The following is a 12,292-nucleotide window of genomic DNA, read 5'->3' on the forward strand; positions in this document are numbered from 1 at the left end:
AATTATAATTATTCAAAAAAAAAAATACAAAGGGCAGCATTCTAAATTAGAGGGAGTTTCTCTTCAAAAAATAAAAAAAAAAAAAAAAATTAGAGGGAGTTTAAAACTGGTGAAGTAGGAATTAGACTTTAAGTATTAATTAGACTTTCTGCCGGGAATATCGCCGGAATCTAATTAGGATATACTCCGTAATACACATTAAGTATTAATGTGACTTTCTGCCTGAATATTGCCGGAATCCAATTATAATATCAAAAATTTTTGTATACATCCAATTTACACTAATATTAGTGTACATCGAGCAGTATAAGGGTAACTTTAAGCCAATTTAGGGTAACTTTTTGCCTTTTTTTAGGTAACTTTGAACATAATATGATTTTTTTTTATAAATCGAACAAGAAAAGTTTTATAAGGGTGATAAAAATTACTTTCAATCACTAATAATTGAATATTAGTCATTTAAAATGTGATTCTTTACCAATATAACGTAGATTATTACAATACCTTAATCCCAAAAGTCCCTCGTCTAGGGTTTGCTCTCGTCCCTCGACTAGGGTTCTCACTGAGTTCAGTCAGTTTTTCCGGTTGCAAGTTAGCCTTTTCCGATCAATTTTTAGCGCATTCTCCCCTCCCTCTACTGTTTCTTCCAATGGAATCCACTTTGGAGAACGAATTAGAGAAATTGCGGCTGACAGAAGAGGAGAATCCAATCATTGGCGATGGCGATACGGATGGTGTTGATGATGACAAGAAAACTCAAATTTCCTTGACTCTAGTTGGTAAATTATTGACGAGGAGGCCCTTCAATGTTGAGGCAATGAAGCGCACCCTTCTGAATGTATGGAAAATTAGAGACAATGTGGCAATTCGGATGGTGGAGACTAATTTATTTGTTTTCCAGTTCTTTAACGAGGTTGATAAGCAAAGGGTGTTAGATGGTTGTCCTTGGTTCTTTGACAAGAAACTCTTTCTCTTGACAGAAATCATGGGTGATGAACATCCCTCGGAGGTCCGATTTAAGAGTTCACCTTTCTGGACTCGCATTAGAGAGGTTCCCTTCAACAAACGCTCGGCGGAATTTTGATATAGGTGAACATTTAGGGGTTTTTTTGGAGTATGATGATTCCGACCCCCTAGGTTGGAATGAATTCTTGCGGGTTAAGGTGCTGGTGGATGTCAGTAAGCCTCTGCGAAGAGGAATCAAGATTGCTACTGGCTCGCAAACCACTAAATGGTGCAGTATACAGTATGAAAGACTTGCCGATTTTTGCTACTATTGTGGGAGAATGGACCACACAGATGTAGAGTGTCAGTTTGTCGAAGCAGAGGAGGTAAAGAATGGGGTTGTGTATGAGTATGGTCCTTGGTTGGGTGCTTCACCAAAGAAGCCGCCTCGAATGTCAATTTTTGACCAAGAGAAGGAAAAGGCATGGTTGTCTAAACTAAAAGGAAATCAAGGTACTAAACTCCCTGGGTACTATGACCCCGTGCCATCAGGAAGGTACCATAAACTGTGGCCCGCAAACTGTTCAGCTCACCTTTGCAGCCATCGTTAAAAAAGGCAGAAACTTTGGAGTTGAGTCAGGACACCCACCAACACGATGATACCCTTGTTGCTAGAGAAGACAATGCGGCACCTAGATCAGAACCCGAACATGGAGCCCCAATTTTTGAGCAGCAGCAACAGATTTCTCCTCTGATGTTTAATGAAAATATTTCACCTCATACAGAACAAACCCCTTCTACTACCAGCCTTGCTCTCTCTATATCTGAGCATGAGCAGAATACTACTCAAAAAGAGAGCAATTTTGGTGGGAGACCAGGTAAGTCTTGGAGACGTGTGGATAGACATATAGATGCTACAATGGAGGAACACGTTCCACTGTTCGGAAAGAGAAAACAATCAGAACAACTTACTGAAGCAGAAGAGAGTGAAGCATGTTTTGGGAAGCGACTCAAATCTAACCCTGAGGTGACTCTTTCTTTTGCTAGTCCAGCGGAGGTTGACATGGATCAACCCCGCCCTTCCCAATGAGTTACGTATGCTGGAACCGCCGGGGGCTTTCTAGTCCTCGTGCAGTTAGAGCACTTCGTAAATGGTGCTCAAATTTAGTTCCCGATATTTTATTTTTGTCTGAAACCAAAGTTAATAAAGCGATTGCTGAAAATAATAAAAATAGTTTTAATTTTTCGTATGCTTTTGGTGTTAGTAGTATTGGTAAAGCGGGTGGTCTGTGTCTTTATTGGAAAGATACTGTTGATTTCTCTCTTGTCTCTTTTTCTCAAAATCATGTTTGCGGTGATATCAAAACAAGCACTGGTTCCTGTTGGCGTTTTGTGGGAATTTATGGGTGGCCGGAATCTGAAAATAAACACAAAACTTGGACTCTAATTAGAAGCCTCTGCAGTGATTTTGCTGGTCCTATTTTGTTTGGTGGGGACTTTAATGAGATTTTGTCCTATGATGAGAAAGAGGGGGAGCAGATATTGAAAGAAGAGAGATGCCGAATTTCCGTGATACCCTTATTGACTGTGATCTTCATGACTTGGGATACATAGGACAATGGTATACATGGGAGAGAGGCTTATCTATGCAAACTCTTATTAGGGAGAGACTTGATCGCTTTGTGGCTAATGGCAAGTGGCTTGATACCTTTCTGAATCCGACTGTTGAGAACTTCATGAGGGTCAAGTCAGATCATTCTCCAATCCTAGTAAGGTTTGGTGTGCACCGAAAGAGGAAAAAGCAAAAAAGGAAAAAAAGGTTCCGCTTTGAAACATGTTGGCTGCTAGACAGTGAATGTGAGGCGGTGGTTAGGGGGGAGTGGCATGATAATGTAGGGAGGGTGGAGGATCGTGTGAAATTCGTGGCGAATGATCTTCAAATCTGGAGCCGCAAAAAATTTCAGAAATTAGAAGCTCAAATCGGGGAGTTGGAGGATAATTTGAAGAAAATTCGAGATGAAAGAGTGTCAGATGAGTCTCTTGCTAGATGTGCCGACCTTGAGAAAAAGCTTGATGATCTCCAGGATAAACAAGAAGCTTATTGGTATCTACGGTTTAGAGCCTCGGAAATCAAAGATGGGGATCGAAACACTTCGTACTTCCACCACAAAGCTTCTCAGAGGAAACGCAGAAATGAAATTAAAGGCCTATTTGATGATGAGGGTAATTGGCAGGATGACAATGAGGAGATAGAAAAAATTATTCAAAATTTCTATCAAAATTTATTTACTGCTGGCTCCCTGTCGGAAGAGGCTTGCGAAGCTGTTCTAGGGTTAACTGAAAAACTCATCACTTCGGAGATTAACTCTGACCTCTTACGTCCCTTCTCTAAAGATGAAATTTTTGCCGCTCTTTCTCAAATGCACCCCTGCAAAGCTCCGGGACCTGATGGTATGCATGCTATATTTTTTCAGAAATTCTGGCATATTGTTGGAGATGATGTCACTAGACTTGTTAGTAATATTTTACAAGGTAATGAATCTTTTGGCCCTGTAAATAATACTAACATTGTTCTTATCCCGAAGGTGAAATCCCCTACTCTGGTCTCTGAATTTAGACCAATTGCTCTTTGTAATGTTCTATATAAGATCGCCTCGAAGGCCATTGTCATGAGATTGAAATCTGTTCTCCCTGGAATTGTTTCTGAAAATCAAAGTGCCTTTGTCCCGGGAAGACTCATAACTGACAATGCTCTCATTGCTCTGGAACTTTTTCATACGATGAAAACGAGGTGCAATGGAAAGAAGGGATTGGTCTCAATGAAACTTGATATGAGTAAAGCATACGATAGAGTGGAGTGGAATTTTCTTGAAAGACTGCTCTTGAAAATGGGGTTTGCAGACAGATGGGTTAGGAGCTATTCATGGAGCCAGAGCTAGTAGAAAAGGGCCAGAAATATCTCATCTTCTTTTTGCAGACGATAGCCTTCTTTTTGCAAGGGCCAAACGAAGGGAGTGTTCGAAAATCGTCGAAATTCTCAACGTATACGAACAAGCTTCCGGGCAAAAAATTAATTATGACAAATCGGAAGTGTCCTTCAGCAAAGGCGTGAGTTCTACAATGCAAGAGGAATTATTGAGTATCTTAGCAATGCGGCAAGTTGACAAGCACGAGAAGTACCTTGGGATCCCAACCATCATCGGAAAGTCAAAAAAGATGGTGTTTTCGGCTTTGAAAGATAGGATATGGAAGAAGTTATCGGGATGGAAGGAAATTTTTTTATCAAGAGCAGGGAAGGAAATACTCCTCAAATCGGTAATTCAAGCCATTCCAACTTACATTATGGGGGTGTATAAAATTCCGGCAGGGGTGATAGACGACATTCATGCTATGATGGCACGTTTTTGGTGGGGTCAAGAAGATGATAAAAGGAGGGTGCACTGGAAGAGTTGGAAGGACCTTTGTACTCCTAAATTTCTTGGGGGTATGGGGTTTAGGGATTTAAGAGTTTTTAATGATGCTCTCCTCGGTCGACAAGCATGGAGACTCACTAGTAACCCAAACTCTTTACTTAACAGGTTCTTTATGCGAAATACTATCCGGGAAAAAAACTTTCTTGATGCTCGACTTGGTGTTGGGGGCAGTTATTCTTGGCGTAGTGTCGTCAAAAGCGTTATTTAAGGAGGGGTTACTATGGAGAATAGGAAATGGGGCGTCTGTCAACATTTTGAGTGATCCGTGGGTGGATAATGGTGAGAGCCGTTTTATTAGCACCCCAATTTCTGATGAAGTCTGAATGGTGAGGGATTTAATTGACCATGAGTCTCGTATATGGGATGTGCAGCGCATTGAGAGAATTTTTAATGAAGGGGATGTTCGTAGCATTCTTGCTATTCCCTTGAGTTCGATGGTAGGTCCTGATGCTATCTACTGGGAATTTTCTAAAGATGGTTGCTATGATGTAAAATCGGCTTACATGCTTGGTAAGGGATGCAACCTTGATCTTTTTCATAAATCTTGGGTTGATATTTAGAGATTGGATATCACCCCAAAGGTTAGACATTTCCTTTGGCGTGTTTGTACAGGGACTCTTCCTGTAAGGGCCTATCTCAAGCATAGACATATGACTGAACAAGCGGACTGCCCTTGGTGCTCGGGTACCCCTGAATCAGTGCGACATGCTTTCTTTGATTGCCCCACAGTGCGACACCTTTGGGTGGAGTGTGACTGTATCGAGATGTCTCTGTAGCCCAATGGTATGACCTTTGTTGATTTATTTGAGTCATGGAACAAGCTTGACGTGAAGAAAGTATGCAGAGGTGCCATTTTAATGTGGAATATTTGGAATAGAAGAAACGACATGATCTTCAATGGCAATGAGGTGTACCATCCAATTATTGTAGAGCGTGTCTTCCGCCTTGCTGCAGATTGCAACACCTACTCAAAGAGGATTTATGGGGGGTGTTAAGAAAAGCGCAGGCAGAAGTTCGAAGGTCTGGAAAGCTCCACCTGAGGGCACGATAAAACTGAACTGTGATGCGTGCCTTAGCGTGGAGGGATGGGTGGGTTTAGGGGTCATTGCCAGAGATTGGAAAGGAGAAGTCCTCTTCACTGCTACCCGACGCTTCAGAGCACATATGGCACCTATTATAGCTGAAGGGAAGGCTGCTGTTTGGGCAAATTAACCTTGCTAAAATACACGGTCTGCAGGAGGTGGTGATTGAGTTCGACAGTCAAGTGCTAATAAATAGGCTGAGCAAAGCTTCGATCTTCCATACCGACCTTGATGCAGTGCTTAATGATATTCTATCTTCTTGTCTTGATTTGAATTCCGTTAGTTGGTGTCACGTTAAACGGGACGGCAATGTAGTTGCTCATAATTTAGCCCGTTTAACGCCTTTTGATAATGTGCAAATTTGGGAGAACCAATGTCCTTGTGAAGTTGCTCCGTATGTATTGATGGATAAGTTATCAATATAAGACACCTTTAACGGGTTTTCAAAAAAAATAAATATATAACGTAGATTATTTTTATTTGTATTGGGTTACTTTTATACATATTAGGGTAACTTTTATTCATTTTAGGGATAACTTTTGATCACTTTAAGAGAGTTTTAAAATGGATGTACAATAATTATTGTACACCCGATTTTTTTAAAAGTTTGTGTTATGATATAATTTAGGTACTCCCTCAGTTTCAATTTGTTAGTCCCATATATTATTTTGGGCGTTTAAAAAAGATCTACTCGTATTAAGTGTATTTCACTTTTAACTTAGTGTTTATTCCCTATATTATGCACATTAAAATCTGATTGGTTAAATTAATTGACTGTGAATTGATGACATGACCGTAAGTATAAAAATTACTCCCTTGATTTATGCAATTATGGCTAATGTTTACCTTAAAAAAAACCAAAATATTTAAATAAGACAAAACTATTTATGATTTGTTTTTTGCTTTAATGTTAGATTCCAAATATTCTCCTTTTCTTATTTTATGTGATTGATTCCATATGGGACTATCATGTTGAAACGGAGGGAGTATCTTTTTAGAATATACATATACTTTAGTCTAACAGTCAACTATATTTATTATTTTTAGAGTTTACTTTGCATGCTTAATTATCTTTAACGACATTTATCATTTTATTAATCGCATTTTAGATATGTCTTTGTCGTTTATTTCTTTTTCTTGTAGCCATGTTAAAAGAGCGGGAAACACTGTAGATCACTTGGTTGCTAGATCGTGTCCCCCGGTGTGGAGAAGCTTGTAACTTTTGAACCTTTTTCGCAAGGTGTTCTTGCCCTAGCGGAATTGGATGCTTCTTAATAATATTGTTGTTCCTCTGCTTGTGTGTGTGTGTGTGTGTGTATAAAAGTTACAGGATGATACAGATAATTGGGTTGATTCACCTGAAGGTAGTACTCAGCTCTTTTTTAATGAATTCTCCAAATGTTTTAAATCAGATTATAACTATTCTAGAAATATTTCCATCCCATGGATTAATCCAGTTATCTCTCCTTCTGATAATAATAAATTAACTAGCCCTTTTTCGGATGAGGAAATAAGAGAGGCATTTTTTGACTTGTGCCCGTATAAAGCTCCTGGTTCTGATGGTTTTAGCCCCAAATTTTTTCAACATTACTGGCCATAATCGGTTCTGACGTCTGTAAAGCAGTTCATGGTTTCTTTTTTAATGGAGTTTTACTATGCCAACTAAATCATACGCTCATTCCTCTTATTTCGAAGGTTGAAAATCCAAATAAGGCAAGTCAATACCGCCCTATTAGTCTTTGTATGACCCTTTATAAAGGAATCTCTAAAATCTTGGTAAATCGTCTAAAACCGTTCTTGAAACAAACTATAGGTCCTTATCAAAATGCTTTTGCCCCTGATACTTCTATTCAAGATAACATCCTTTTGGTCCAAGAAGTGTTGAATATCTTTAATAAATTGAAAAACAAAACAGGATTATTAGCTCTAAAGTTAGATATGGAAAAAGCTTATGATAGAGTTGAATGGGATTTTTTACGGGCAACTCTATCTGCATTTGGTTTGAATGACATGTGGGTTGGTTGGATAAAAGCCTTTGTTACCACGGTATCTTACTCTCTAGTGGTTAATCGAAATTCGTCTAATATGATTATTCCTTCTAGAAGGCTTCGTCAAGGTGATCCTTTATCCTCAGTTTTATTCGTTATATGTATGGAAGTTCTATCAAAGAAACTTCTTTTGGATTCTATGAATAGAAAGAATGGTATAGGAATTAAATTAAATTAGCTGCATCTGCTCCAATTATTCCCTGCCTTATTTTTGCTGATGATAGTTTGCTATTTTGTAAAGCTACTTCAGCATCTTGCAACCATATTCGAAATATTTTAGGGAGTTTTCTGCCATCTCGGGTCAATTGATAAATTTTCACAAGTCTTCTATTGTCTTCTAAAAAATGGTCCCTTCTTCTAAAAAGAGGAATTTAGCTAGTTATTTTAATATGACTCCTAAGTCTTTCTTAGGCAGATATTTGGGAGTTTTTTTTAACTCTCGATCTTTTTCGAAACATAATTTTCAACATCTGGTAATCAAAGCTGAACAAAAAATGAATAGTTAGTCTTCAAACACACTGTCTAAAGCTAATAAGACCGTCCTCATCCAGAGTAATTTGGAGGCGCTACCTTCCTTTGCTATGTCAATAGCTTGCCTACCAAAAACTATTACTAATTCTCTTGATCAAATTAATAGAAAATTTTTCTAGAAACAATCGCCAAATAAATCAACTATACCTATGATCTCATGGGATAAAATTTGTCAACCTAAAGATTATGGTGGCTTAGGCCTTCGTAAATCTGAGGCGGTTAACTCTGCCTTTTTAGCAAAACTAGGTTGGAAAATAATCTCTAACCCCAATAATCTTTGGGTTCATTCTGTCACTGCTAAATATTTAGCAAACAAATCCTTTTTTGAATATAGTCCTCAACCAAAGGACTCTTGGATTTGGAAAAAGATTCTTCAAATTCGCCCCCTCTTACTTCGCGGCCTTAGGTAGAAAATTGGTAATGGTACTAGTGTTTTATTATGGCTCGATAATTGGTATTCTTCTGAAAATTTAATTAGTATGCTTAATTTAGATACTTCGAATATCCAAAACCTAGATCTTACTGTTGATCATTTTATTTTGGAAAATAATGAATGGGATATTTCTACTCTTTCTCTTTATGTCCCATCTAATTAATATTGTCCATCTTATTAAAGGAATCCCACTTTTCTCTTCTGTTATTCAAGATGATCCCTACTGGGGTTTCTCTAATAATGGTGATTTTACTATCAAATCGGCTACTTGGCTTGCCCATAATATCTCTTCTCATACTAAGTGGGAATTTTCTTAGATTTGGAAACTTGATATATCTCCAAAATTGAAAATTTTTGTTTGGCAACTTCTTCATAATGCTCTACCTACTAGGGCTAATCTTGCTCATCGTCTGTTGGATATTCCTTCTTTGTGCCCCCTCTGTAATTGTCATGATGAAACTCAAGATCATCTTTTACTATCTTGTTCTTATACTTCTCAATTTTGGAATGTTGATGCTACTATTCGTTGGATTGATCGAGTCCCTTTAACTACTGGTATTTATTTGCTTTTTAAAGTTTTAAAGGGTAATTTCTCTCTGTTGAAAAAGGTTATAACTTCTTTGTGGAGTATATAAACGAGGAATTCAGTGATTTTTGATGAAATTCCTTTTTCTCATATGGGCATTTTTTCTCGTGCCCAAAAAATTTATCATGAATGGCATTTCTGTTTTTGTCTTGACTCTTTGGATACTCCTGCATGCTCCCGCTCTTACTTCTCATCCTACCCCTAGGAGTATATGTGTCTCTTGGTCGCCCCCTCCCCCTAGTGTTATTAAAATAAATTTTGATGGTTCTGTTTGGGATGGTTCAGGGGCTATAGGCATTGTTCTAAGAGATCATTTAGGAAATAATGTTTGTAGTCGTTCTTTTAATATTGGTATGAGTACTCCTCTTATTGCAGAAGCTACGACCCTTCGTAATAGTCTTCTATTGGCTCTCACCTATAATATTTCTTTATTGAAGGGGATAATTTGCTTCTTATTAATATTTTGCAGGGAAAGGCTTAGTGCCCATGGAAAATTTAGCTACTAATGGAAGACGTTAAGGAGTCGATTCGAAATTTCACTCATATTGATTTGCGCCACATTTATGGAGAGGATAATAGAGCAGCAAACTATGTTGCTTCTTTGGGCCATTTTATGCAAGCTCCAAGATATCCATCCGTTCATAGATAGTAAATTTTCTTTTTTTTAATTTTTCCTGATAAGTTAGGGTATAGTCTTGAGAAAATATTATCCTAACTTCTTGTTTATCTTTTCATTTTAAAATACACACACACACTCCTAATGAAATAACAGAATGATATATTCTCGCTCCAATTTCTCTCCTATTTCCTTTATTTTATAACACGTTATCAGCACCACTCTAGCCAATTGAGCATGCCCTGTACGTTCGATTCTAGTCATATATCAAGCATAAACAAAGGTAAACATATACTCCATATTATGCTTAATTAGTTTCTCCATATCATGTAGATAAATAAATATGTATGCAAGTTGGATAAATAAATATTTCACCACAACCGATAGTTTGTTTGAGAAATTTTGATGTATTATGATTCAATGTGCCTAACTTGTATTGATTTTTTTGAGTGATATAGTTTGTATTAATAGAGTCACTATTCCTTACATGTTCTTTGCATAATTTTATTATTTATTTGGGTAATTGAATTGATTAAATCAATAGTTTTGGATCATGTCTTTTACTTTTGTGATTGATCAAATAAATGACATAATTATTGGCCTTATAATATATTGATACTAGATGATCTGTCTAACCCAATACCCACTAAAATCTTGCGTCATAGGATTAATTTGTTTTGATCATTCATGACTATTTTGTATATATATATATATATACTTGTACAATTCTATAAATTTGATTATATATTGATGATCATATACTCTATCATCATGTTTATGTATGTACGTATTGAATTTCTCTATACTTGCATGTGATCGTATACCCCGTGAGCATACAATACGGTCTACTTTGTTTATTTGATCGCAGACCTTTTATTAATGGACCCGTAATTATCTCTTGTGATTTTATTAATCAATATCAATTATATTTTTACGTCAATTCTTTACGCCAATGGCCCAATAACATTACTGTTAAGATATGTGTGAATATAGTTTGTTATTGTATTTTAGTTAGGCATATATTTAGATTGATACGTATATAAATAGTTCCTATTTTAATGCCATGCATTATGCCTTGACTCATGGCTGGTACACTGTATATATTGGCAACACAGTGAATGAAATACCTTGAGGAATTATTTCTAATATGGTATCAGATTTCTAGGGCTAAATCGATCTTTTCTCACTTCTGCAAAACGCCCTACTATTCTTTCTTCTTATTCTCCATTACCTTTCTCCTTCTTCCTTTTCACATATCCACCATGTCGGATAAGAGCACCTTTCATCCTGCTCTTGCGGTTTCGAATATTCGGAACCATATCTCCATCACTCTTGAAATGGAAAACGTTCAATATTCCACGTGGGCGGAACTCTTTAAGATCACCGCACGTTCTCATAAGGTCCTTCATCACATCATTCCTCCTGCCAAAGGCAAAGAGAAGGTTCCTTCGACCAAGGATGAAAACGAATTATGGTCGACTCTTGATGCTACGGTTCTTTCTTGGATTTATGCTACAATCTCTAATGATCTCCTGCATACTATCATCGAACCGGATGCAACGGCCATGGAAGCTTGGAATCGACTCCGTGATATTTTCCAAGATAACAAAAATTCCCGTGTGGTGACCCTTGAAGCCGAATTTTCCAATACAAAATTGGAGCATTTTCCTAATGTTTCGGCATATTGTCAGCGTCTCAAGTCCTTGGCTGATCAATTAAAGAATGTCAGCGCACCGGTTTCGGATAGTCGACTTGTTATTCAACTGGTCTCGGGTCTCACGAGGGCATATCGGGGTGTTGGTACCTTGATTCGACAAAGTGACCCGTTACCTCCATTTTATCAAGCCCGGTCGATGTTGACTTTGGAAGAGGGCGGCTTGGCAAAGGAGGCTGCCACAGGTTCGGAGTCTGCTATGGTGGCAACCTCGGGTATGGATTATGAGGACTCGGGTTCCCCATCTCCTAATTCGAGTCAGTCTCACAATCGTGGGAAGCACAACGGCAACCGCAAGAATTCTGGCCGCAAAAATTCGGGTGGCGGAAAAGGTTCTGGTGGTGGTCGACAAAGTCAGTCTCACGGTGCTGCTGCGAGGGGTGGACAGCAGCAACCTTCTGGCCAGCAGCATCCGTACGGACAACAGCAGTGGGGTTCACAGCCGTGGCCTAATTTTTCTCCTTGGGGTTGGATGCCACAATGGGCCACACCACCCTGCCCATATCCATCTCAAGGGTGGGCTCAACGTCCAATGAGTAACAAGGGTCAGCAGCAGGGTCTTCTTGGGCCACGCCCATAGCAAGCATTTATGGGTTCAAGTGGTGAGCAGCCCGCTTCATATGCACCTACTGATATTGCTTCTGCGATGCATACTATGTCATTGAACCCCCCGATCCGATATGGTACATGGACACCGGAGCTACATCTCATATGACTTCCTCAAATGGTAATCTCTCGTCTTATTTTAATTTGAGCAATCATAGTAGTGGTATTACTGTGGGCAATGGTCATATTATTCATATTCATGGTTATGGTCACACTTCCTTGGCTAATGATAACCCTCCCTTGTCTAAGTCTAGTGCT

At 38.4% G+C, this 12,292-nt stretch overlaps 2 protein-coding genes across 2 annotated transcripts; both read left to right on the plus strand.

Annotated features, from left to right (window-relative positions):
* The first annotated feature begins 4,065 nt into the window (after positions 1 to 4,065).
* On the plus strand, positions 4,066 to 4,626 carry LOC110693730 (uncharacterized mitochondrial protein AtMg00310-like). Its single transcript, XM_021870905.1, has one exon. The coding sequence runs from the start codon at positions 4,066 to 4,068 to the stop codon at positions 4,624 to 4,626; it is 561 nt and encodes a 186-aa protein (XP_021726597.1).
* A 6,295-nt stretch (positions 4,627 to 10,921) lies between these two features.
* On the plus strand, positions 10,922 to 12,008 carry LOC110693731. The gene has a single exon (XM_021870906.1). It carries the CDS (start codon positions 10,977 to 10,979, stop codon positions 12,006 to 12,008), a length of 1,032 nt encoding a protein of 343 aa, XP_021726598.1. The 5' UTR covers positions 10,922 to 10,976.
* The last annotated feature ends 284 nt before the right edge of the window (positions 12,009 to 12,292 follow it).

The sequence above is a fragment of the Chenopodium quinoa genome, unplaced genomic scaffold (genome assembly GCF_001683475.1).
Source record: "Chenopodium quinoa cultivar QQ74 unplaced genomic scaffold, ASM168347v1, whole genome shotgun sequence".
In the NCBI taxonomy this organism is placed as follows: domain Eukaryota; kingdom Viridiplantae; phylum Streptophyta; class Magnoliopsida; order Caryophyllales; family Amaranthaceae; genus Chenopodium; species Chenopodium quinoa.

Excerpts from the sequence above, each read along its gene's own strand:
- LOC110693731 (XM_021870906.1), top strand. The coding sequence starts at position 10,977 with ATGTCGGATAAGAGCACCTTTCATCCTGCTCTTGCGGTTTCGAATATT.
- LOC110693730 (XM_021870905.1), top strand. The coding sequence starts at position 4,066 with ATGCAAGAGGAATTATTGAGTATCTTAGCAATGCGGCAAGTTGACAAG.